Below are 27,099 nucleotides of genomic sequence, written 5' to 3'. Positions count from 1 at the left end.
CTGCAGGTGTTGGATACATTCATTTTGCTGCTGGTGTAACCAGTGGGGCACCACCTTACCCTGGAGGGGGTTGTCAACTTCCTAGGCTACATGTCCTGCCTCAAAACTAGTATGTTACTGAATGCCAACTATAATTGGAAAATTATTTTTAAAATTAAAAAAGAGGCCAGAGAAGTTGTTTCACTTAGGCTTATCCAAGGCTTCCTTAATCTACTTGACCTGGGAAATGGACTCTTGACCAGCAGACAGCTTCTGTTTGGCAGCTCTTGCCAGGACCAGGCTCTGAGTCGGGGGGCAGGGGGGGGGGCATGCTGCACAGGAAGTGGAAACTGGTAGAGGGGCACCCTTGGGCCTGGGGCGGAGTGTGGCGGCCTGACCCAGTTACAACGGGAATCTAAAGGCAGAGAAGGCCAGGGAGCCTGTGGTTGCCCTGTGAGTAACCAGGGCCATCTCTAGGGTCTCCGCAAGCACCCACCCCTCTCCTTCTCACGTTAGGCACTTTTCAGACAATGAATTGTTGAGATAGAGGCCAACATACCCACCCATCAGGAGGCTGCTGACCACAGCTGGACAGGAGACATCAGGACCCGCCCTGTGGGTCTGGAGGAGCCAGGGGCCTGGATTTGGGCATCTGAGGAGCAAAAGGGCATCTCCCACTAGTGTGGTCCAAAGTTTGCATTTCAATTCCTGAAACATAGGTAATTAAAGACGGGCCCCTAGGATCATGTTCCACTTCCTTCCTGCTAGTATCTTGTGTCACAATTAGCATTTGCTTCAAGTCTCTGTACAGAGTTGCTCCCCGAGGGTGATTTCTGCCCCTGGCTCAGGACCAGCTCCATTCATTCTGACTAGAGGGTTGCCCCTGACTCAATGTGTGATTTGAGGTTTTGGAAATCAGACCCCATCAGCATTTTCTGGACAAAATAAGTATTTAGATAATTCATATTGACAGAAGAGCCAGCCGTGTGGAGAAGTACAGACAGACATGGAGAGACTTGTGTGGGCATCTGACCTGCCGCCTCCCTGTGTCGCTGTCATGGAGGCAGGAGCTGATCTAGCTCCCGTCTTCCTCTAAGTCACGTGGTTCCCAGAAGCTGAACTGACCCTGCAGCCTGTGCCTCCCGGTCTCTGTGCGGCCTGGCCCTCAGACAGGACAGCACCCCTCTGAGCCCTTATTCACATCAAGCTCAGAGGAATCTCTGTGTGGTTGTCAATTTCCTTGGGAAAGTGTCTGTATGATTAGCTGTTTAAAAGAATCTCAGATATCACCATTGTCCCTTTAAAAATCAACTTTGGAATTTTAACCTCTTTGGGTTTTCACTGTCATTTGTAGCCCGGCATTTTTTTTCCAAACAAATGAACCTTGTGATATTTCCTCAGGAAATGTTACATGTAAAAATAGCATTAAACTTTTTGAAAACTAAAAGCATTCCATCTTTACATAAAGCATGTTGCACCAAAAATGTAAAGGGGAAATTAGGTACCAGTGATGCTATTTTCAGAATGACAGAATGGACACAATTCTGTGATTTGGATGAAGGATGTCCTAATGGTTTCTATTTAAAATTTTAAAAAATTCATCAATAAAAATGTTTTAGCTGCGTATGAACTTAATTTCAAGGCATAAAATGCTATGTGGACCAGCTCTGTCTTCCCCACAGGGCCCCACATTCCACATGCAAACTCAGGATTGCCAGGAGGGGGACGCAGGGAAGGGAAAAGCCCCTGAGAAATTTCACGTGCTCTACAGAAGATTCTAAAATGGAGCATTTAAGGTACATATTTCAGAATTTGATGGGATGGAATTTAGGCCAAGTCTAAACTTGATTGTACCTTGTGTGACAACAGTGACAACCCGCACTAGCAAAGTGTTATTTCGGGTTGCCCTACAGGACAGAGGTATCAAATCTACCTAATGTAGCTGCAGGCACTTCCTCAATGTATGACAATGCGAAGGACAAGCATTGGTACCCAACAGAAACTTCCCTCTATGCTGAGGACTCACTTGTACTTTCCCTATTTCATAAATATAATCACACACCTAGACTAAGACAGGTGCCTTCAAGGACCCCTTAGTGCCAGGCTTTGAGAGGGCCCACATATATGTCTTAATTGGTATCTTAAATTTCTGGACCTTTCTTCCATTTCAGAATCTGGAAACCCTTGACACCTACATCCAGAACACACTCTCTGCCCTCTACCCACCATTTGAGGCCACAGCAGTCACCGTGCTCTGGCAGGTATTCAGCGTGGCAGAAAGGCTCCACGGAGGGGACGGACTGCGCTGCCTCACTGACTTCCTCATCCCGGCCAAGAGGGCACTACAGCACCTGCAGCAGGAGGTCTGTGTGAGTACCCGTCCCAGAGGATAAACCTGTGTGAAACCTCCTCTCAGGGGACAGACCTGTGAGAACTTTCTCTCGGAGGATAGACCCGGGTGAGGACCGACTCATGTGAGGACCTCCTCTCAGGGACAGACCTGTTTGCAGAATTTCTCTCAGGGAACAGACCTGTTGAGGACGTGCCACAGGGAATAGACCTGTGTGAGCACCTCCCCCCTAGGTCCAGGGTCTGTGTGAGGACCTCCCCCCACTGGATGCAGAGCCTATGTGAGGACCTGCCCTTGGGAGACAGACTCATGAGAGGACCTGCACTCAGGGGACAGACCTGTGTGAGGACTTCCTGTCAGGGGACAGACCTGTGAGGGCCTCCCCACACTGGGTACTGAGCCTGTATGATGACCTGCCCTCAGGGACAGATTTGTGAGAGGGCCTCCTCTCAGGGGACAGCGCCTGTGTGAGGACTTCCTCTCAGGGGACAGCACCTGTGTGAGGACTTCCTCTCAGGGGACAGCACCTGTGTGAGGACCTCCTCTCAGGGGACAGCGCCTGTGTGAGGACTTCCTCTCAGGGGACAGCACCTGTGTGAGGACTTCCTCTCAGGGGACAACCCCTGTGTGAGGACTTCCTCTCAGGGGACAGCACCCGTGTGAGGACTTCCTGTCAGGGGACAGCCCCTGTGTGAGGACTTCCTCTCAGGGGACAGCGCCTGTGAGAGGGCCTCCTCTCAGGGGACAGCGCCTGTGTGAGGACTTCCTGTCAGGGGACAGCCCCTGTGTGAGGACTTCCTCTCAGGGGACAGCGCCTGTGAGAGGGCCTCCTCTCAGGGGACAGCGCCTGTGTGAGGACTTCCTCTCAGGGGACAGCACCTGTGTGAGGACTTCCTGTCAGGGGACAGCGCCTGTATGAGGACTTCCTCTCAGGGGACAGCACCTGTGTGAGGACTTCCTGTCAGGGGACAGCGCCTGTGTGAGGACTTCCTCTCAGGGGACAGCACCTGTGTGAGGACTTCCTGTCAGGGGACAGCGCCTGTGTGAGGACTTCCTCTCAGGGGACAGCACCTGTGTGAGGACTTCCTCTCAGGGGACAACCCCTGTGTGAGGACTTCCTCTCAGGGGACAGCACCCGTGTGAGGACTTCCTGTCAGGGGACAGCCCCTGTGTGAGGACTTCCTCTCAGGGGACAGCGCCTGTGAGAGGGCCTCCTCTCAGGGGACAGCGCCTGTGTGAGGACTTCCTCTCAGGGGACAGCCCCTGTGTGAGGACTTCCTGTCGGGACAGACCTGTGTGTGGACTTCCTGTCAGGGGACAGCACCTGTGTGAGGACTTCCTCTCAGGGGACAACCCCTGTGTGAGGACTTCCTGTCGGGACAGACCTGTGTGAGGACTTCCTGTCAGGGGACAGCACCTGTGTGAGGACTTCCTGTCAGGGGACAGCACCTGTGTGAGGACTTCCTGTCAGGGGACAGCACCTGTGTGAGGACTTCCTGTCAGGGGACAGCACCTGTGTGAGGACCTCCTCTCAGGGGACAGCACCCGTGTGAGGACTTCCTGTCGGGACAGACCTGTGTGTGGACTTCCTCTCAGGGGACAGCACCTGTGTGAGGACTTCCTCTCAGGGGACAACCCCTGTGTGAGGACTTCCTGTCGGGACAGACCTGTGTGAGGACTTCCTGTCAGGGGACAGCACCCGTGTGAGGACTTCCTGTCAGGGGACAGCACCTGTCTGAGGACTTCCTGTCAGGGGACAGCACCTGTGTGAGGACCTCCTCTCAGGGGACAGCACCCGTGTGAGGACTTCCTCTCAGGGGACAGCACCCGTGTGAGGACTTCCTCTCAGGGGACAGCCCCTGTGTGAGGACTTCCTGTTGGGACAGACCTGTGTGAGGACCTCCTCTCAGGGGACAGCACCTGTGTGAGGACTTCCTGTCAGGGGACAGCACCTGTGTGAGGACCTCCTCTCAGGGGACAGATCTGTGTGAGGACTTGTCCCAGTGGACAAACCTGTGTGACAACCTGCCCCCAGGGAGCAGACCTGTTGAAGACCTGCCCTCGGGACAGCCTGTGTGAGGACTTCTTGTCTGGGAACAGATCTCTGTGAGGACTTCCTATCAGGGTACAGATCTGTTTAGGACCTCCCCTCGGGACAGAGCCTGGGTGAGGCCTTATCAGGATTTGTTTTCAAGACTGTTCACTGTGGCTGTGTTTGTAACTGTCAACATGTATGAGACAAACCTTTAGAAGCAGCTAAATGCTCACTAATGGCAAAATGAATAAGAAGACTGTGAACCGTGCAGCTCCTCTCTACAGTGCTACTCATGGCTTCCCTTCTTGTGTGTCAGGTCATTCTGTCTTGTCCTCTGGAGTCTAGACTGGCCGTAGTGACTCATTTGACCAATAAAATGTAGCAGAAGAAATGTCTCAGGGTTTCTGAGAAAGGTCATAGAGGTGGGGGTTCACAATGCTTGTTCCTGGAGCAGTCGCTGTGGGGAAGCCTGCACCTCACAAGGAGCCTGATTACCCTGAGGCTCTAGTGAATGAGATGCCGTTTGGAGGAGGGACCAAGGAGCTCCTGGGTGCAGATGCGAGATGAGGAAGCCATCTTGGAGTGGACCTTCAGGTCCAGACGCCATAGGTCTCACCCTGCGTCCAAAACGAACCACTCAACCAAGCCCTTCCCTAGTTCCTGACTCAAAATCGTGAGAAAAATAAAATAGTTTTTTTTTTTCCAGCCACTAACTTTGGGGATAGTTAGTTATACTAGTGATAGTAAGAGATCAAATTACTACGTCGCAAAGAAAATGAATAAACTACAGTGTGTGTAACAGTTGAATTTTAGTGTTGATTGAAAAGTCAAAAGAATACAGACTGAAAGACTCAATTTGTGTAAAGTTCAGATATATGCAAAACTAAACTATTTATTGTCTAGGGATTCAAACATGGTAAATATAGAAAAAAGTAACAGACTAATAACAAAATTTGGGAATGTGCCTACCTCTGAGAGCAGGTAGGCATGCCAGAGACGTCAAAGGGGATGGCACCTTCTTTTTCTTAAACTGCTTATTGTGATACTTTATATCTTATATAATACATATTATAAGCATTCTTTCGTATTTCTTAAAAGTTAATAAGACAAAAAGTTTGAAACAATTTTTTATTGCCTTTTTTTAATTTTATTTTATTGGAGAAGGTGAACAGGACTTTATTGGGGAACAGTGTGTACTTCCATGACTTTTTCCAAGTCAAGTTGTTGTCCTTTCAGTCTTAGTTGTGGAGGGCGCAGCTCAGCTCCAGGTCCAGTTCCCATTGTTTGTTGCAGGGGGCGCAGCCCACCATCCCTTGTGGGACTCAAACCTGCAACCTTGTGGTTGAGAGGACGCGCTCCAACCAACTGAGCCAACCAGGAGCTCAGCAGCAGCTCAGCTCTAGGCGCCGTGTTCGGTCTTAGTTGTAGGGGGCGCAGCCCACCATCCCTTGCGGGAGTTGAGGAATCGAACCGGCAGCCTTGTGGTTGAGAGCCCACTGGCCCATGTGGGAATCGAACCAGCAGCCTTTGGTATTAGCAGCACAGAGCTCCAACCGCTTGAGCCATCAGGCCTGCTCCAATTTTTTATTGTTGAAAACAAGTTGCTCACAAAGATGGCCTATGCCTGCCTCTCCCACAAGACCAACAGAGGCACCTTGGACAGGCCAATCTTTCGCTCTCCCTTTTTTCAGACAGAGGGGTCGGGAGCCATGTGTGGGGTGGGAGGCTGTCGTTGCACTGGGGATTGATAGGAGACTGTGTGGCCGGAGCACCAAATGCCACATTACAGGTGTGATTGGCTCCTCACCTTCACAGGCAGCCCTGTTCCTGCAGGTCAGTTTCTCTGTCTCAGCCTCAGAGCTTCACGTCTCTGGCCCGTTGGGTCGCTGGAGCAAACCTGGTTGAACCACTCTCCCTGGTGGCCCTTGGGCTCCTGGGAGCTGCCAGGCCAGGAATCTCACTGTGGCTAACTGTGGGGTGGGTGATGTCCTGGGTCTTCGTGTCACTGACCACCCAGCGAGGCATTGGCACACACCTTCAGTCACGCACACCAGTGGGCACTGGTCACCCCAGTGTTCCCAGGAGCCTTCCTTTTATGTCCTGTAATACCTCACATTCCACAGAAGCACTAAAATCCAGGCAGGGTTCCAGGCCCAAATATGTTCATGGTATTTTTATCTGTGAGAGCAAATTTGGAGGAATTTGGTGCCCAAGACTGAGGTGACCTGTGAAGAGCTGCTGATATCACAGGAAACACTGATGAAATAATGTTAGGTGAAAAAAATGAGGCACAGTTGTATTTGTGATGTGATCTCAGCCATTGAAAATGCACAGAAAGAATGATAAAGTGAAACACTCATGTGCCAACAATGCTGACCCCTGAGGGTTAGTGTTGGGATTATTTTATTCCTTAATTTTTTTCTTGACCTTCTCGTTTTTGCTGTGCACAAGTATTATTTCTCCAGTCTGAACATCTTAATTTTTAATTAAATGTGGCGGTAGATGTGAGGACACGTGGCAGAAGCACAGAAATGCCATTGCTTCTGCACCAGAGACTGTGCTAGTGCCGCCCTCCTCACAGGCTGTCCACCTCAGCGCCTCGTCCACAGCGTGTGCCCCCCCACTTTATGTAATGTGCACGTGCTCGGCAAGCTCAGTAAGTCGGCGGAAACAGCGTTCTTGAGGCCCTCGCTCCTAAGAACACACCCATACATCTGAGGTACAGTTTTCAAAGTAAACTCCACATATAGGAAACATTAAATACTTTTAAAATGTCCACTCTTAGGAAAACTAACATAAAATAAATGTGAAAGGGAAGTTTTGGTCAGATACCAAATTCTAAATTTTAAGGAAATAAAAAGTGTCACCAAAAACCCCAAGAAATACAGCTAGTCTAAAATGTTAATTTTTGTACAGAGGAAAAGAACATAACTAAACTATAAAGCAAATAAACTGGGTGGAATATATGTAGCAAGAGTTACATGACAGAAATCTTTGCTAACAGTGAGTGCAGAAACTTGTCAAATTACAAAAAATCCCAGGGCCGGCCCAGTGGCTCAGGCGGTTGGAGCTCCGTGCTCCTAACTCTGAAGGCTGCCAGTTCGATGCCCACATGGGCCATTGGGTTTTCAACCACAAGGCTGCTGGTTCAACTCCTCGAGTCCCGCAAGTGATAGTGGGCTCCACCCCCTGCAACTAAGATTGAACACGGCACCTTGAGCTGAGCTGCCGCTGAGTTCCCGAATGGCTCAGTTGGTTGGAGCGCATCCTCTCAACGACAAGGTTGCCAGTTCGATTCCTCGACTCCCGCAAGGGATGGTGGGCTATGCCCCCTGCAACTAGTAACGACAACTGGATCTGGAGCTGAACTGTGCCCGCCACAACTAAGACTGAAAGGACAACAACTTGATTTGGAATAAAGGCCTTGAAGTACACACTATTCCCCAATGAAGTCCTGTTCCCCTTCCCCAATAAAAAAATCTTTAAAAAAAAAATCCCTCATGGCTACTAATAAGGCAAAAATAAGACAATTCATAAAAGGAGCCAAACTACATATAGAAAATTTACAGAAAACAAACATCAGGAAAAAAGGTTGGCTTCATTATCACAGAAATGTGAATTAAAACAATGTTCCACAGTATACCTATACATTTAGAAAACAGTTTCATAATGTGAGGCTTTGTGCTACTGGACCTGTTAGTGATGCTGCTCTCTGTACGTCTTCTTGGTGGAAAACTGGTCATGGTGTCAGAATCAGGGAAGACATCCATAGTCTTTTCTCTTATAATTCAATCCCAGAAATGTATCCTAAAACAATAATTTAAAGGAAAAAAACTGTCATGAAAATGGTCCTTACACTAACTGTTTATAACAGAAAAATTGAGAAGCAGAGATTTTTGACAGTAGAGGAACAGTTAAGTAGCCATCAAAATGGTAACTGCGAGTACTGGAAATGTTTGCTAAGAGTGACTGCAAACAAATTATATCTACATTATTATCACAGTTTAGAAAAGTTACGTCTTATATGGATAAGAGCAGGGAAAAATTTAAAATCTCTGGAGGTATATTAGGATGAGCGTTTTACTTTCTCGGTTATTGTAATAATGTGTGTGTAGTAAGTAAGTGCTGGAACGGGGAAAATAACTTACAAGGGGAAAACTATTGGAACTCAGCTCATCCCATCAAGTGGGGTCTCGTGTGAGAATGTGAGGCTTCCGATGTGTTGGGGTCCCACCGGGTCCCCATGAGGACGTCACCCACGTTTGACTGTGTCTCATTCATCCTGAGCTCAAAGCTTTTCGTAGACCTGAAATTCTCTTCAAAGCATGCTTCAGAGTTCTCCCCGTACTACAGCTGGGCTGTAAATTTCACTGACGCCTTCATAAGTAGGAACCACTGGTTGTGTAGGCGAGAGTTTGCCGCCAATATTGCTGCCCTGCCCAGATCCCGCATCTTCTCACTGTTCCCACCCTGTGATAACAGAGGCCACACTCTTCCTGTGGGTGCCTGTGGGTGCCTGGGAGACTTAGACCGAGGGCGGGGTTGGGAGTGACTGTGGAAGCCCAGCCCCTGGCCCAGGTGGGGACAACTCCTAGAGCCACTCCCCCACAGTCCCCTCGGGCTCTGGCTGCTGCTACTGGGGTGTCACTGCCTGGGGTGTGTCACACCACCTTGGGTGGCTTCCTGCCTCCCTGTCCTATAGCCCATGTCCCACAGCCTCCCAAAGAAGCGGTGACAGTGGTTTGAACTGCACTGAACTGAAAAGAAACCCCCTCTTTAAGTCCTAATGATTTGAGTCATGTTCTGAGGTGCAGGGGCTGTCGCTCACTCTCCCTGCTGGATGGCGACCAGGGACCCTGATAGGTTCCGTGCCAGCCACTAATGTCCCTCTCTTGTCCCAGGCTAGGTATACAGGCCTCATCTTCTTCCATGAAGGCTGGCCGCTGTGCTTCCACGAGAAGGTGGTGGTGCAGTTGGCGTCCCTCCATGGAGTCAGGCTCAGGCTTGGGGACTTCTATCTGCAGGTCACATCGGTGGGGAAGCAGGCCAGGCTGGTCTTAAAATGCTTGTCCCGGCTTGGGCGCGGCTCAGAAGAGGTGGCTGTGCCTGAGGCCATGTATGGCTGTGTCTTCACAGCAGAGTTCCTGGACCAGATGAACAGGGAACGCAACAGTGTCCTCTTGAAAAACTGCCTGCCGACCTCAGGCTGCGCCATCTACCGCACCCCATGGAGCCACGTCACAGCGCCTGTGTTTGTGCCCACCACCGGAAGTATCGTGTGCAGCTGCTCCAGCCATCCTGGACCTGAGCAGCCACCCGGCAGCGCCTCGGAGGCCCCATCTGCAGCACCAGCCATCGCCAGCCCCCATCCCCAGAGGGGCAAACTGCCCTGCTGCAGTGGGCATCTCGGCTTTGAGCAGCCCAGCTGCCTCCTTTACCTGAGAAGAGCTGAGTGGGAAAAGCCCAGGACCCCGCCTGGGAGCTCTGGCGTCGGCCTGTGGGAAACCCCCGAGAGTCTGGAAGGCCCGGGAGAGAGGCTGGACCCCGTGGACGTGGACAAGAAGGACAGCCCCCAGGCCCTCGGCTCCCACAAGGACATGGGAAGTCCCAGCTCCAGAAGGTGGCTGCCTGGGGCCACAGCCAGCGTGGAGTCCAGACGCTGGTTCAGGAAGTCCTACATGGAGGCGCTGCAGAACCCTGTGCCCCTGGGGCCCGGCTCCAAGGAGTCTGTCATGGTTGAGGCTTGTGTCCAGCACAAGGAGCCTGGGGCAGCAACCAGCCTGACCCAGAAAGAACCCACTAGCCCCCAGGAAGACCCCCAGGAGACCCGGAGTCAAAAGAGCTGTCCAGAAGCCGCTGGGAAGACCCTTCCCAGGAGGTCTCAGTCCTGGGACACATCCCCCAGCAGCTCCAGAGATGATGTCCAGCGGGCTAGCCCCGACTCAGCCAGCGCTGGGCCAGGTGGTCTCTTGGGAGGACAAGCTGTGGAGACCAGAAACTCAGAGGAAGGTAAGTGTTCCCTCTCCTCTCCCTGCACAGCCCCCTCTCTTCTCCTTTTTCCTCGCTCCAGCTCGGTCTCCTTTAGTCTGCTCCCTCCCTGTAGTAGAAGCCTGTCTCCATAGCCATGCTGACTGTTGGAACTAGTGTTCACATGTGTCCCTTTCATGTGGCTGGTGCACAAAGGCCCACAGACACGGTGGCTTAGAGCAGCAGAAATTCATCCTCTGAGTGAGTTCTGGAGGCCAGCGTGTGCCAGCATTGAGCCGCAGGCTGCTGGTGTCCCTGGGCTTGTGACGGCAGGAAGGCTCTTCCCCGTCAGTCTCTCTGTGCCTCCGACCTCCCTCTCCTTGCTCTCATGAGGACACCTGTCGTTGGATTTAGACCCAGCTCAATTTTCTTCACACCAACAAAGACCCTTTTCCAAATAAGGCCATGTTCACAGGGTCTGGGACTGGGCACCTTGTTTTGTGGCCACTGTACAGCCCACCACGGTGTGTTAATACTCATTTGCTCAGATGTCATGTTCAATTTTTTTTTTTTATTAAATTTATTGGGGTGCCAATTGTTAGTAAAGTTACATAGATTTCAGGTGTACAATTCTGTATTACATCGTCTATAAATCCCATTGTGTGTTCACCACCCAGAGTCAGTTCTCCTTCCATCACCATATATTTGATCCCCCTTACCCTCATCTCCCTCCCCCCACCCCCTTACCCTCTGGTAACCACTAAATTATTGTCTGTGTCTATGAGTTTTTCTATGTTCTTTTTTTTTTAAAGATTTTATTGGGGAAAGGGTTGGAGAAGGGGAACAGGACTTTATTGGGGAATAGTGTGTACTTCCAGGACTTTTTTCCAAGTCAAGTTGTTGTCCTTTCAGTATTAGTTGTGGAGGGCGCAGCTCAGTTCCAAGTCCAGTTGCCATTGCTAGATGCAGGGGGCGCAGCCCACCATCCCTTGTGGAATTTGAGGAATTGAACTGGCAACCTTGTGGTTGAGAGCCCACTGGCCCATGTGGGAATCAAACTGGCAGCCTTCAGAGTTAGGAGCACGGAGCTCCAACCGCCTGAGCCACCGGGCCGGCCCTGTCATGTTCATTTTTAAAGACCCCCAGATCAGTGACTTGCTGCCCCTTGGTTAAACGCACACCTTGAAGGCCAGTGAGCTCCTGAGCAGTCGTCCCCTGAGTACTTTTCCCTGTGGCTCTGAAGGGAAGTGATTATTGGAAGGAGTGTTTGCAGGGCATAAAGAAAGATAAGGAAAGAATGAGACCAGATTTCTTAAGTCTAATGTTTCAGCTATTTCCCTGTTTTTGAATAAAGAAATGTTCTGTGAAGAGCAAAGATAGTCACTGGGAAGAAGTGAAAAGTGTGAAGGTGCCGTGGACTTGAGGAAGCAGGTGTAGCCTGAGCAACCCCATATAACACGACAGGAAGTGGGGTGCTGGGTGAGGGGTGCCAGGTGAGTGCTTGTCTGTGTCTGCCGACACCACACCTGCCCTTCCCCCCAATGCGGGGCTCCAGCCACTGTGCATGAGGGCCCTTGGGGACCCAAAGAGTCACTCACAGCTATGCATGGACCTCTCCGGAAAGACCGTCTACTCCTGCTTAAGGAGCTGTCGGCATTCAGATCCTGCAGACACGTGGCACTTGCCACAAAGAGTCTGATGATGTAATTACCCACTTAGGGGTGACACTTTAAAAAAAAAATGCTATTGCCTCTCTACAATTCCATTAAAGTTAACATACAGCAGCAACTCCCTGACCACTGTTTCCGGGGCCTAAACTGTCCTTTATGTCCATTTCCTTTCCTGGTTGTATTGGGCGGAAAACACACACACTGGATGACACGACAAAAACTCAGCTAGTCTACGCTGGGAGACAGACCTTCTGTGTTCACCCCAAGTATTGATGTGAGATATAATTGAGCAGATATCTCCCCACAGAGAAAAGCTGGCTGTGTCAATGCTTTGGGGGACAATCGGGCACAGTGTCACACAGTGAAGCACATGTCACAGACGGTTGGCGACAGCCAGACGTGGCTGCCAGTCATGAAGGCGGCAGGTTTCATTTCAACAAAGCAGCACTTCCAAATGGAAATGAGGCCAGCTGACTGTGTGTGTACAGCAGCGCTTGTAAGGAGATTTGAAGGAAGTCTCTATCACAGACGTATGTTGTTGTCATTTCTCTCGGGCATCAGTGGGCTGTGTGTTCTCAGTGACAGCTTACATGAACGTAACACTGACGACTGTGGGGAGATTGGAGGTTGGAGGGCTTTACTGCCTGGAGTGTCCCCTTCCCTCTGTTCCTCTATCGCTGATTGCGCAGAACCTGCCTGTGTGGTTTCTTAGTCGGCAGGAAGGAGGTGGCTTCTCCCTGTGAGGAGGTGGGCAGTGGTACCCAGAGTTCTGGGCAAAGGGCCAGGACCACGATTACCCAGGCAGTGACCAGTGGGTCGAGACAGGCGTGCCCCTTCCCCCCTGCTCCCTGTCAAGACCACCTGTCCCTGCTGTTGACAATCTGTGCTGTGGTCCCACACCCCTTGTTCCATTAACACAGGAAAATGCCTCAGCCGGAACCCCTACTTATACCCGTGATGAAAAAGTAACATTTAGCACACTCTTCTGTGGTGACAGGCACAGGTCGCTCCCCCCTTGTCCCAGGTCTCTCCCCCTCTGCCTCATTTCCTGAAACTACAGGCTCCATTTCCTGAGACTTTGTTTTGTCTCCTGTGTAAACATAAAATTAACATAATTTAAGAACTATGTAGCATTTCAGAATTTATTTTAAGAATATCATACTCAGCTCTATCATTCACCCGCTGGTAACTGAGCAGCTGTCTCACCCTAGCCACACTTGGGTATGGCTTTGATTACTAGCCATTTTAACGTCGTCACTCTACCTGGGACTCCGCCTCACTGCCTCTTGGTGCTGAATTCAGGAAAATGCCCACGAAGGACCTGCTCAACTAGCAAGACGTCTAATGAGACAAGTCTTACATGGGTGGGATGTCTGCTCCCCCATCCATGTCAGAATGCTTGGAGTTCACTGCAGAACTGCTTTTGGCCGGTAACGTGTTCTGGAAAATGTATGAACATACATGAAGGACACTGTGTGATTGGAGCCCATCAGCTGGTGGAGGGACAGACGAAATGTGGTCCATCACACGTCAAATGAGACCCAGCGTGGAGGAGAATGAGGCTCTGACACAGGTGACATCACACACATTCTGCTGAGTGGAAGAAGCCGAAAGACCACATGGTGTTTGTTCCATTTACATGAAAGGCCCAGAAGAGGTGGTTTCAGAGATGAGACACAGGCGGTCGCCTGGGGCTGGGTGGAGTGCAGGTTTACTGTACATGGGTGTGGGGATCTTTTTAGAGGGACAAAAATGTTCTAAAACTGATTTGTGGAGATGGTTGCACCACTTGGGAAAGTTGCTAAAAGCCTTTAAATTGTGCGCTTGAAATGGGTGAGTTGTACAATGTACAAAATATACTTCAGTAAACCTGCTTTTTTATTTTAAAAATACGGTGGACTTCTCAAGCCCAGCTAGCGTGAGAAAGCCCTTCACAGACTTATAAGATGTTAGCACTGAAAGAAGTTAGAGGCCAGGCTTAGGGACATGGTGCCCCGTGGCGCTCAGGTTCCAGGGCCCACTGGCCACCTCTGGTTGAGCCTGTCCCTCACCCGCGGAGGCGACACACGGCTGGGCCACCCGTGGCTGGGCGTTGAGGACGTTTGCTCATCTGTGAAGTGCTGGCGACAGTGCCTCCATCGGGGCCACTGCCGTCCGCTCCAGGGTGATGCCCAAGTGTGAGCCCCGTCTGGGATGAGGTAAGAGGGCATGTCCCCCACAACTCCCACTAGGGCGATGCCTGCCCCTGGTGCGGTCTCACATACGTCTGTGTTTATGACACTCGGGGAAGATCTGTGTCACAAAACAAATTAGGACACTATCTTTCAGTGTAAACGCTTCTCCCTGAGGTCCTCAGGCGGTGCGTTCCCCTGTGGCCTCTGAAATATTTAACTTTGCAGGTGTATTATGCCCTAGTTTTTGGGAACTCACCTGTCCTGGAAGGTGTGGCACTCCTGCATTTCCAGAAATGGGACATGTTATCATGGAAATACACTGTTCTCACGATTTTCTCCCTGTGTTTGTAGCTAGCTGCCTTCAGACCAGAGCTGTATTCATCTCTGACCAGGCTGTCTTTGTTGTCCAGCTGGTGTTGAGGCGGACACCTGCAGGTTTCCCGCTGTGCTCACTGAGTTGCTGTGTCCTGAGAGGGAAGGACAGCCACCCAGCCCGGGAGACCTGACAAGGCAGGTGTCCAGGCAGCTGCTGGGGGTCAGCGAGGAGCTGCTGCAATCCGGGGCCATCACCCTCCCAGGTGAGCCTGACCGTCTCGCTCTGTCTAGGCGGTTATAGCAAAATGCCCCAGACTGGGGGGGGCTTATAAACAGAAATTTATTTCATATGGTTCTCGAGGAGGAACGTACCGGATCAGGGTGCCAAGGTCATCAGGCTCTGGTGCTAGCCTCTTCTCGGCTCACAGTTGGCACGTTTCACTGTCCTCACCTTGTGGAAAGGGCAAGGCAGCTTCGTGGGGTCTCTTATAAGGTCACTAGTACCATTCACAAGGGCTGCACCCTCGTGACCTGAGCACTTCCCAGGAGCCCCACTTCCTAAAACAATCAGATCAGGCATTAGTATTTCCCCATGGGAATTTGGGGGAACACAAACGAGACCATAACAATGGTCATCGCCCCCCTAGGTGAGCATAGCTATCACCTGCCCAGGTGAGTGCCAGGCTCTCAGAGCAGATAGCATATCTAAGTCAATAACTCAACAGTTGGCAGACCCTAGCTCAGTATTTCTCTAACTTGAAGGCACATGTCCCCATGGGGGCTGCCCCCTTTCCTAATGCCTTCTGTCTCTGCAGGGACCCGAGACCGCCAGGGGAGAGCAGTGGTGCAGGTCTGCATGAGGGGCCCACTCTGGTCCAGTCAACACATGTCCAGTGCCGAGCTGACCCGCCTGCTGAAGTACCTCCATTGCATCCCCAGGTGGGGCTGAGCCGGGTTCCCACCTTTCAGATCCCTTTGGGTAGAAACCCATGTGAGCCTCTCTTCATGCAAGAGTTCTGTCTGTGGCCTCCGGGACCCTGGTGGCATGGACAGCACATTCCCACCGTGGGCTCCTGCTGTCTGGCTCCTCGTTGCCGCCAATCCCAACTCCACCGCTCCCCTCCCCCAAGCCCTGCTCACCCTGACCTCTCCCTTCTGGGACACACAATGGAGGCCTGAACTCTGTGTTGTTCTGCATTGTTCAGTGGTGGTCCTTTATTTACATGCTTTTGCTCCACCTCTTTCTAAAAAGTGTCGACAAAAAAACATTCAGCCTAAAAGAAAGCTTGTAAGAGTTTATTTGAGCAAAACTGACAGCATTGCTGGGAAGCAAAATCTCGATGGATTGAGAAAATGATCTGCAAAATGGCTGTTTGCAGCTTATTTTATACATAGAATCAAAGGAGAAGGGTTACGTGAAATCCATTGGTGGTAGATTAAGGGAGTGGGAGAGAGCAAAGCTGGGGGCGGGGGATCTCTGGGATTGGATAAAAGTAAGTTGGAAAGTCAGGTGCTTCCTTTACATCGGTGGGTGCAGGATACTAGTTAAGGGTTCTCTTTATCCGGCACATGCAGGTGGTAATTGGGATAATAAGAACAACGATGTAGTTTCCTGCTCTGCTGTGGTGGGTTGTGCCTGGGGGTCCGGAAAAAGAGATTACTCTGACATTCTAGGGATGTTAGCTTAGATACAAAAAGACAATAATAGGCTCACTTAAGGTACAAATAGACCTTTTCCAGGAAGCTACAGACTAAAGGTTTGACTTCCCACCTCAGCCCACCTTAGTTAGGAATTTTTATGTTCACACCATCCTATGTGGTTATTTTCAGTCTCCGGAGCTTGTCAGCTTAACATGTGCCCCCTTTTCCATCCACAAAAGTATTTGAAGTGGCCTTGGGTAAAGGCATGAACTGATAGGAAGATGGTGTTTAGAATAAGCAGGTGAAGAAATCACTCAGGTGAGGGGTGCCTTGTACTGGGAAGCAGGAAAGACCACCATGTGCGGCCCGGGTCTTGCATTCAGCGTGACAATGCCATGTTCCAGAGAGGAAGCACACCAGCCCCCCAAGGGAGACACACGCTCCCGCACAGAATTCTCGGAGCACCAGGCCTGGATCCTGCATGAGGACAGTGGTGTGGAGCAGGTCTGTTCAGGGGACCCTCTCCAGGGCTGTGGTTTCGGGTCTCCGGGGACCAAGCAGAGAGGAGAGCCGGAGTCCAGGATGGTTAGAGCGAGTTAATTAGGTCCCGAGATGCTGTTGGACACAGACAGGCTGTGGACAGCCCTCCCTGGCCCCAGTGCTGAGTGGAGGCGGCTCAGCCCTGAGGTCTCCTGGTCTGGCTCTGATTCCGGTTGCTGCCCTTACTGGCTGTGCTCGTGGTTCAGCTCGGCAAGCCTGTTTCCTCCCCATCAAGCAGGATGGCAGCTGCTGTCTCAGGCATGTTAGAGCAATTAGAATCATCTCTGTAAATACCGTGTCGCACGGCAGTTATAAGCAGTGTGGTGTTCTTCGTTTTGTGCCCAGATGCCCGCGAGTGGAAGCTCAGGGCACCTGCGGACTTGGCAGGCCTAGGACTGGCGCCCGGGTATTCAGACCTCTGTTACTTCCGCTTTGTCACAGCAAAGTCTCCCCACCAGAGCCAGGGTCTGCTCGGCTCAGGACTCTGGGAGGAAAGCAGTGCTGAAGCACGTGGGACAGACTTGTTCCCGAGCCTCACGGTTTAGCTGGTCAGTTCCCTACAAGCGTGATTGTATTCGCATCTGGTAGTTGCTCCTTGAGAAGCCCATGTCCATTGCTGTCAAGGAGGTGACGCTCACCTTCAGCTCTCGGGATGAGGTGCCTGAGGTGTCAGCTCCAGGAAGACTGTCCAGCAGCACCTTGTCAGTGGCTACGAGGAGCCCCATGTGCTAGGGTTCCACCAGCACATCTTTACATCCACATTATCTTAAGCAGAAGGGATGTCGGCTGTCATCACTCCGACCTGTGCGGCCACCGACCCACCCACCCGTCCAGTCCTTACCTGGGATCAGAAAATAGAACAGGATACGGTTCCTGCCCTCAGGGAGACCCACATGCGACCCCACGTACCGCATCTTCCGTTGCGAGACGGTCCACAGTGCTGGGAAGGAGCCGTGTCCTCGCCAGTGGGGGTGTCCTGGAGGGGCTGGGTGGAAGGAGCAGTGCACGTGGCCCCAGGGTGGTCAGTCACTTTCTGAGTTGGAGGTGGCCCTGACAGAGGCGGGAGAGTGAGGACAAGAGACACCGAAGAGAGAAGGCCGCCTGTGCCGGAGACCACACTGACTGCAGCGTGCAGCCAGTGGACAGGCTGGCGTGTGGCAGGGCCACAGTGTGAGCCTTCAGCAGGTCCCCTTGCCTGGAGATGCGGTCGGACACGACTGGTCTGTCACACTGAGGCCTGATGGCCTGCCTCCAGCTGTTGAGCAGCTGGGTTCCGGGGGGAGGGTGGAGCAGAAGGTGATGTGTGGAAAGTTCAAGTCAAGACCCCCGAGTTCTAGAGCCAGGAGGATGTAGTGAGGGTGTCTCGGGGAGAGATGGAGAAGTCAACCTGGCAGAGATAGAAGCTAACTGTCAGCTGTTAACATCGTGTGTGTGTCTCTCTCTCCAGGAAGGAGGTGCGGGACCTGGGGCTGGTCATCTTGGTGGATGCACGCAGGAGTCTGGCCGCCCCTGCCTTCTCCCAGGCCCTGACAGCTCTGCAGGTGAGTTGGGGTCACTCCTGTCCTCAGCGCCCAAGCATCACAGGGCTGTGAGCACAAAGCCCTCTTGGAAGGCATGTCCCGTACCGCGGCCGTCACTGCAAACCTTTGTGGAAGAACCCCACACAGCGTCAGCCAGTGCAGGCGTTCTGGCTTCATGTTCTGTCTTACCGGGAATGGTAACAGCCCCCTCCCCTCCTAGCATGTGCCTATCACACATCTGACTAAATCCGGTGCAGGGGGTATGGGGGCATGTAGGGGCAGCCACCGCTTACTGTGGGGACAAGGGCCCTAGACTTCTGAGAGGCCTCTGGACGGGTTCAAGGAAGGTTGTCTGGCAGGTTCACAGTCCCCCCCAGGAAGACCCCATCCTGGATTCCGGGTCATGAGTAAAATCCAGAGGGAACTGACGAGTCCCTGGAACTGGGCCCAGGGTCAGACGGAAGCCTGAGAATGTCAGCCTCCCTCAGACATGGATCCACAGGGCCCATGTGTGCCGAGCGCTGCACTGGCGTCTGGGTGTCAGACGTGGGACATTGCGGGTACCAGCCTGAGCCACCTGTGGTTCTCGCCATGCTGTTATGTGCGTGTCCTGTGTGTGGGATCAGGAGCAGAGCGGGAACACACGACCAGGAGGATACTGAAGCCAGAGGGCCGTTGCGACCTCTGCCCCTTGTCATCCAATGAACACTCGGAAATGATGTGCCCAGCCTCAAAAGGAGTGAGCCCTTCGTGGCAAGTCCACAGGCCCAGCAGTAGCGCTTTCCCTCGTGCGCAAAGCCCAGGCTGGCCGGCTCGTGGCCTAGAGCCCTTCACCTCCTGAGGGGACAGTCAGCCCAGGACCACCTACCGGTTTCCTGGAAAAACAGCCCTCCCTAGCTTTTCTTTTTGTTCAGACTTCTTTGTTAAATCCTGTGCCAGGCCCGTCCCACTTGGGGACACTAAGCCCCAAGTGGGGTGGTCGCGCCCTCCCCACACATCCCCAAGGTACAAGCTGGGAGCTTTAACTTGTTACGGTAAGTAAATCATCTGACAGCCTCCTACTGGTTTACGTGGTGTGACTCTGCCCCAAAGCTGCACCCTGACGGCCCGAGGCCCGGCACAGGCCCCACCTGGATGTCCCGGCTGTGGGGCAGCAGCAACATCTGTGGCCCACGTGAGAGGAGTGCACAGGTGCTGCAACGTAAGCATCATGTTTCCATTTTCAATTTCATTTCTAAGAAATATACAAAAGTAATCATATTCCTTCACAGAGGGCAAAAATATGTAACTCATTTTCATAACTACCTCAAGTAGCTATGTTTCAATTCATTCCATTATTAAAGGTCTGGTGCCATAGGAAGCTTTCCATTTTGAAAATGAAATAATGTTTGTTTCCCCTTTGTGGAAGAAAATCCTAAGAATTTGCACATCCCTGTCCCACCCACAACACAGAACTATTGCACACTAATGTGGGTAATTGTCAGAAAGCATGAGCTCTCTTCTCACTTATCTGAGAATTAATGTTAATTTTCTTTGAAACAGAACAAATCCTAATAGTAAAAATTCACTCACATAGGAATATACAAAAAATAACGTAAAACACTTTACAGAACAGCAGTTTTATTGCATGATGACTTAACACTTTAGCTAAACTGAGTGAGAGAAGTAGAATGTGGCTTCAATAATAGGAAAGCAACAGTGGGTTTTCCCTTTGCGTTTTTCTGTGGTTTATTTGGTCAGATATTTATGAAATGTCATCTACGAGAAGCCGTTTAACAAAAATATAAGTACATAAGATGAATTTAATAATACAAATAAGACCTCTCAGTTAGTTCTGAGGCCCATCCAATAAATTCATTTCCAAATAAAGGATTACAGAAAAATCTAAAACCCGTTTGTCACTATAAGAAACTGAAAAAGTACAGCTTTAGGAAATATGAATGAAGAAGCACTATGTAAATAAAAGCTTTTTATTGCTAAATTATCTTGCCTCAATATAATCTGTCAAACAGAAACCAGGGAGGTTTGATTAAAGTCATAAAGAACATCAAAAGATGAGATTTTTTTTTAACCAATACAATTAGAACAGTTGGACATCTGCATGCAAAAGAAAAGAAAAAAATGCTCTACACGTACTTCATACTATGTATAAAACTTAACTAAAAATGGATCCTTGACCTACACATAAAATCTAAAAACCACAACCACCAGAAAAAACCTAGGAGAAAATGTTCATGACCTTGGTTTAGGCAAAGATTTCTTACCTGTGACTCCAATAATTAACTGAAGGAAAAAAAATCATAAATTGGATTTCATCAAAATTGAAAATCAAAATATACTGTTAACTAAAATGAAAATACAAGCTATAGACTGTGAGAAAATGTTTGCAAAACAAAAATCTGATAAAGGATTTATACCCAGACTACATACGGTTTAAAAACTCAGTAATAAGAAACATCTCAATGAAATATGGGCAGAAGATGTGAACACACTTCACAAAGAAGATGCGTGAATGGCAAATAAGCACATGAAAATATGTTCAGCATCGTTTAGTCATTGGAGAAATGCACCTTAAAGCCCAGATGAGATCACACAGAGACAACAACAACGAGACTTGAAAATCCAAGTGTGTGGAATCGCTGCTGGGCGTGCAAAACAGTGCAGCGAGTCAGGACACAGATTGGCTATTTCTGTACAAGCTAAACACACTTATAGGACCCAGCTATCCCACTGCTGGAGCTTTACCCTAGAGAACTGAAAATTTTTGTTCACGCAGTGTTTATAGTGTCTTTAATTATGATTGCCAAAATCATAAAGCAACCCAAGTGCCCTCCGATGGGTGAGCAGATGACAAACTGGCACCTGCACGCAGTGGGATCCAGTCAGGGTGAAGAGGCCTGAACTGACCTTCAAACAGTGGATGACTTTCAGAGGCACCGTGCTATTGCGGCTGTCAGCACTGAGTCCCTTCACACCATGTCTGGGAGGCACGTTTGTTGAGACAGAGTCATGGTTGCCAGGGGCTAGGGCCTTGACTGCAGAGGAGCGTGAGGAAATGTGGGGTGCAGAGCTGTTCTATATCTTGATTGTGGTGCTGGTGACATGACCACAAGTTATACCAAAACCTAGAGAACTGCACACTAAAAAGGCTGAATTTTATTATACTAAATTACAATCAAAACACCTGTTTACATTAAAAATTCATAAGTGCAGGCATTTACATTCAGAGCAAAGGCCACTGCAGTGTATGCATTCTAGTTACTTTGGGAAATAGCACCAGTCAGAAGCAGACACTTCCATTAATGAAGTTAAGAATTAGAAAGCCAACTTATACCCCTTTTCCACTTCTTTCAGAGCACATCTCCCCCCATCATTCACAGTGTTTTGCTCTTGGTGGATAAGGAATCAGCACTCAGGCCTGACAAGGACACAGCGATTCAGGTAATAGCCAACCCTTGGCATCAGGGGTGGCTCTGAGTGATGCCCAGAGTTAAGTGTCAGGGAACGAGGTGAGGTGGAACATGGGAAAGAATACGTGGATGTTCTGGTCTCACCCACAAAGGAGCCTGGAGACCTGTCTGACCCTCCGTTTTCATGGGATTGTGCAGCGAGAGATCAGAACTCTGAAAGTCTCAATCTGTCTCCACCTCCGTTGCTCTTTCCTTCCCTTTCTCTTTGATCTGGAAACGTCTTTGTTTTCTTTCTTGAAGTACACTTTTGCTGCATGTAGAATTCTGGCTGGACAGTAGTTTGTGTGTGTGTGTGTGTGTGTGTGTGTGTGTTTTCCTAGCACTTCAAAGACGTTGTGTGGTTGCTTCCATACTTTCTGATAAAAACTTCACTGTATTTCAAGTGATTGTTCACCTGTAGGAAACGTACCATGTTTCTCCAGCTGCTTCCCAGACCCCTCCTTCTTCTCAGAAAATCGACTATAATGTGACTAGGCATGGTTTCTTTATATCTATCCTATTAGGTATGGCTGAATTTCTTGAATTTTATAGTTTATGTCCATCATCAAATTTAGAAAGTTTCCAGTCATTGTTTCCTGAGAAGTTTTTCTCTGTCTCTTTGGCTTCTTTCTTTCTACAGTTTCATGTACACATATTGATATCATCTCATAGGTCTTTGAGAATATTTTTTTAAAACATTTTTCCTCTCTCTTCTTCAGATCACATTGTTTCTATTGATCTATCTTCAAAGTCACTGACTCCATACATTCATTTCCATTCATCTACTAAGCTCGTTCAGTGAATTTTTTAGTTCACATATTGTGTTTCGCAGCTATAAAATTAAACATTTTTGTATCTCTGCTGAGATTTCCTGTCCTCTCGTTAATGTGCAGCATTCTTCCTTTACATCATCGAGCATAGTTACAGGAGCTGCTTCGAAGCGTTTGTCTGATCATTCCAACTTCTGGGTCTCCTCTCCCTGGGTTGACCTCTCGATTGTCTTTTCCCTGGCGAACGAGTCATATTTTCCTGATTCTTTATGTGTGAAGTAATTCTGGATTGTCTTATGGACATGGTGAATATTCTACTGTCGGGACTCTGGGTTCTGTTACAAAGTTCCACAGCGATGTTTCAGCATGAGTTCAGCTTGTCATACTCACAGCAAACCCTTCCCTGCGTGGATCCAGTTCAGTTCTCTTGCTTCCTGGTGCATCTGCGGCGCAATGTCCAGGTCACACACCGGGAGCTCCTTTCCCCGTTTTCTCCCTGTGGGACTCGAGCTTCACTTTCCACCCTGGCTCTGTCCTCTGGTTCTTTTGGCCTGAGAGATGCCCATTTCCCCTCAGTTTCAGCCACTCCAGTGACTGTCGGTGCCTGCCTTCAGGCCAAAGCCACAAAAAAGGGTGCTCAGGCCATGCTGGTTTCTTCATCCATTTCAGTCACCTTTACAGGAAGCCCAGCTTTGTTCCCACTGTAGAGCCTTCAGAGGGAGGGTTGTCACACTTTGCTGGAGTTTGTGGTTTTGTCTGAGAAGGGCCGACTCTGCCATACCAGAAGTCATGCCCCTTTTCCCTCTTCCCTGATTGTCTTGCCCTGGCTTTGTTCCCAGTTTCCCCCCTTTTTTGTCTTTCCTTAATTGGGGCCTTTCCTTCATTTCTCTTTGCTGCCCTCTCCTTTCACTTCTTCTCACCTCGTTCCTGTATCCAACCACACACAGTCCACTAATGCCACCAGCAAGGCAGCACAGCAGAAGCCAGCAGTGGCACTTTCTGGGAACGAGCCGTTACAGCAGTCTTGCCCTGTCCTTGGCAGTGTGAGGTGGTGGGTTCCCTGAAGGCCCTGCACCAGCTCGTCGACAGCTCCCAGCTGACCGCAGAGCTCGAAGGCTCCTTCCCCTACAGCCACAGCGACTGGATCTGCCTCCGCAGGGTAAGGAGCAGCTCACAGCGGCTGCACGTGCCACTGTCACCTGGGACTTCTCCTTATGGATGTTTCTAATCCAGGCTGAAGGGCATCCCCACCCTGCGCCTCAGGCTGTTCACAGGCACCATGTGTCATCTGTTTCTGACAACCACGCTGCCCAGGCTTGAGAATGCCGCTGAAACCCAGCCGCGGGCTGGGAGGGAGCTGCTTCTGCAGACACCCCGAGTTCCCGGGGCAACACTGTGGCAGACAGGCTGACTGCTGGAGACCAGTTTACATGTGGGAACTCGTAGCTGCTCACATCGGCGTCTAATAGTGAGTCTTTCTTGTCTCCTCCTCTTGACAGAAGCTGGAGACCTTCACCGCTAACTGCCAGGATGCCATTGCTTTCCTCCAAAATTCCATCCGCTCTCTGAACACACACAGGCCACTAAGCACAGCTCAGGTGGGTCTTCAGCATTTTATTTTGACAGGTAGCTGGGAACATATGGGTTTAGCCAAGACTTGAAAATAAATACTGGGTTTCACCATCTTCCCTAGTGGAGATTCCCAAGGCCCTGTGGCTTGTAAATCCCTTTCAGTTAGCATACAGCTTCCAAAGGACCACTTCCTCCCCCTCTGCCCAGAAGAGAGATGGCACGGCCACATTTGCTGCTGTGCCCGCACAGCATGCGTGATGCTGCAGGAGTGAGCGCTTCACACAATACGGAGATGGACTGGCTGGAGGGGCCCACAGTGTGGAGACGCCGTGGTGCCCAGGACATGCGGGGTCCAAACACCGGTTCTCCTGCTGCCAAGTTTTCAGCTTCCCTCTGTTCCTGCCCTTGAGTCTCAACCTCAGATTCCCGATTGCCCGGGCTGAAGCATCTGGAGCTCCACTACCTCCCCTCCCGCTAGGACCGCATGTCTGGTGTGGCCACCCCTGCTGGTGACTGCAGGGCATGGTCACACCTCCCATTCCTGCCAGCGTTAGACCTGGAGGGCCTGCCTGGGGGAGGGTTCTGTGCACTTTTTACCCCTCAGGTCTTTTTACCCCTCAGGAGGCCGCAGAGTTCATCAGACGGCACAAGGCTCTGATGACATGCGTCCTGGAGGACCCGCTGCTGGTCACCCTGCGCCTGGACGGTGGCACTGTGCTGGCGCGGCTAAGGAGGGAGGAGCATGGCCCCAGCGAGGACGGCCGGTGGGTGTCACACTGGGACCGTCTCTATCACAGGCATCGGCTCCATTCCTCTGCTGGACGTGCTGAGCTGGACCAGAGCTTGTCTCATTCGAGGACTCTAAGGAAAAACTAGCCGAGTCCTTGAGTGCTCGAGTGGAAGTCAGAATTCATGACAGTGGGACTCAGCAGTCAGAGGTCCTGTGTCCTGTGGTGCTACGTCACCTCTGAGGCGCCTGTGCCTGTGGCCGGCGGGTGTCACTGCTTGCAAGCAGGTTCCAGTTCCTGTATTAGCCGTAGGCCTCATTGTGGCCCATTACTGTCAAACGTGAAGGACCTAAAAGTACAGTTGTGTTTTCTAACTAGGTTGTAACCAACAGCATATTCTTCGGGACAGACTGGGAACAGACCAGTGATCAGCACGTGACACCCGACAGCTGCCTTCTCTTTCCAGAGACGCCATTGAAGCTGCCTCCCAGCTGTATAACCAAGTGGATGAAGAGGTCCACAGGCTGGTCCTCACCTCCAACAGGTGTCTGGAGGAGCTGGAGACTCTACAGGAACTGAGGACACTCCAGGAGGGAGGTGACCAGGTCAGGGGCCAGGAGGGAGGAGGCTGGGTCAAGGCTCTAGTCAGAGGAGCCAAAAGAGAAAAATATTTTAAAACTCTGACCCCTGAAATAACCAATGTTAACACTTAGTATGTTACAATGCAGACTTTTTGCCATATATGTGCCTGTAAATGCTTTTCACAAGCTTGTACAGTCATGTGCTTCTTAACAGAAGAGATACATTCTGAGAAATGCATGGTCAGGAGATATTGTCGTCTATGAATAACACAGACTCATAAACACATACCTGACGGCCCGGCCCACTGCACGCCGGGCTTCAGGCCTGTGCAGCACGTCACCACGTAAAACATCTCGGGACTCAGGCCAGCACAGGAGCACAGGATGCGATCACGAGACGGGGAGACTGCTGAGGCGTAACCCGCAAACTGTGTCACAGAGAACTTCTCTCAGTAGAGAGTCCACTGTAAAGTGAGGACAAAAACAACGCACACGCCAGTAGTGCAGTCGTGGCCTGCCATTGTCCAGCAGCGCCCTGCACGTCACTGTGTCTGCCGTTCCTTCATGCGATTGGCAGCACAGTAGGTGTTTTCACCACAAACACGCAGGTTTGTGTCACCACAAACACGTGAGGGGTGCGGTGAGCTAAGACGTGACCGCAGCTGTGATGTCACCAGGCGGTAGGATTTTTCACCTCCGTTGTCACCGTATAGGACCACTGTCGTATATGGGGTCTGTGGGTGACTGAAACGTCACTATGCTGTACACGACTGTACATAACTAAGTGAAATCCTTATTATTTTATCAACCACTATTTCCATGTGAAAAGTGTGAAGACAGGACCCGTGCGGCCAGGAGTGTGTTTGGGGCCGGGGAAGAGCGTCTGCGTCCTTGAGTTGGCACGTCACCTTGGGGCAGGCAGGGGCAGGGGCACTGCTGCCAGAGGGCCTCAGGATGGTGGGCTGTGAACACAGGCTGCAGGGCCAGGCCAGGTGCAGCGGGGTGGGCCAGCTCACCAGGTCCCTGGTGGTGGCAGCCAGAGCGTGGCTGACTCAGGACACCCCAAGCTGAAGGGGCTGCCCTGCATGGGGGCACCTGTGGCCTACGGGACATCCTGTGGGATCTCCTCCTCCTTCAGCTTCTCTGTTCTGTGGCATCTCCTCTTTATCGTGTGTGTGTGTGTGTGTGTGTGGTGGGGGGAGGCTCTGCTCTGTGTCCTGTGGGGCCTGCTCTTCCCTACACTCTTCAATTTTCCTCTTTCCCTTTCTGTTGTTTGGAGCAGAATTCCTCAGGACTTTCCAGAGAATGGGGTAGTGGGATGAAAGTGTGTGAGACCTGGCATATCCACAAAGGCTTTTTCCGCCTTCACATGTCACGGTAGCTTCACTGTCCTTCCGAGGTTCGAGACACCGTGTCACGTGGTTCAGCCACACACGATGCAGTGCAGGGCTCCTTGTCCCATCTGCTCCTGGCCTTGCTCTGGGCCCTCTGTTTCCTCACTGGACACCTGTCCGCCCTGGTCTTCTCAGGGCACTTGGCCCAGTGACCACAGGGTGGGGGTTGGGGCTGCCCCTTAGGCTCTGGGACCTCCTGGTGGTCTGTGACGAGCTAGAGTTCCAGATTTCCCGCTAGTTCTCTCATTTTCTCTCCTGTTGTTTTCCATATGGCAGGCTTTTTGTTCTACTGTCAGTGTCAATTTCCTCAAATTTATCTTCTTTTCTAAAATACTATCTGAGTGTTTTTGCTTCTGCTCTGACGTTTGTACTTTCTTTGGGGTTTGTTTGTTTTCTGAATGTCCTTTCTTGATG

The 27,099-nt window shown here is 50.8% G+C and overlaps 1 protein-coding gene across 1 annotated transcript in view; it reads left to right on the top strand.

Annotated features, from left to right (window-relative positions):
• Positions 1 to 27,099, top strand: part of PLEKHG4B (pleckstrin homology and RhoGEF domain containing G4B) — a 64,776-nt gene that overhangs the window by 26,678 nt on the left and 10,999 nt on the right. Inside the window, exons 2-11 of the mRNA XM_081053619.1 lie at positions 2,151 to 2,348; positions 9,266 to 10,373; positions 14,586 to 14,753; positions 15,306 to 15,429; positions 18,119 to 18,212; positions 21,546 to 21,632; positions 23,453 to 23,569; positions 23,910 to 24,008; positions 24,604 to 24,746; positions 25,177 to 25,315. Coding sequence (XP_080909745.1) covers positions 2,151 to 2,348; positions 9,266 to 10,373; positions 14,586 to 14,753; positions 15,306 to 15,429; positions 18,119 to 18,212; positions 21,546 to 21,632; positions 23,453 to 23,569; positions 23,910 to 24,008; positions 24,604 to 24,746; positions 25,177 to 25,315 — 2,277 coding nt within the window. The remainder of the gene's footprint in view (positions 1 to 2,150; positions 2,349 to 9,265; positions 10,374 to 14,585; positions 14,754 to 15,305; positions 15,430 to 18,118; positions 18,213 to 21,545; positions 21,633 to 23,452; positions 23,570 to 23,909; positions 24,009 to 24,603; positions 24,747 to 25,176; positions 25,316 to 27,099) is intronic.

Source organism: Rhinolophus hipposideros, assembly GCF_964194185.1.
Source record: "Rhinolophus hipposideros genome assembly, chromosome: 7".
Lineage (NCBI taxonomy): Eukaryota > Metazoa > Chordata > Mammalia > Chiroptera > Rhinolophidae > Rhinolophus > Rhinolophus hipposideros.
The sequence above is the reverse complement of the archived record's forward strand: the minus strand, read 5'-3'. Positions and strand labels throughout refer to the sequence as shown.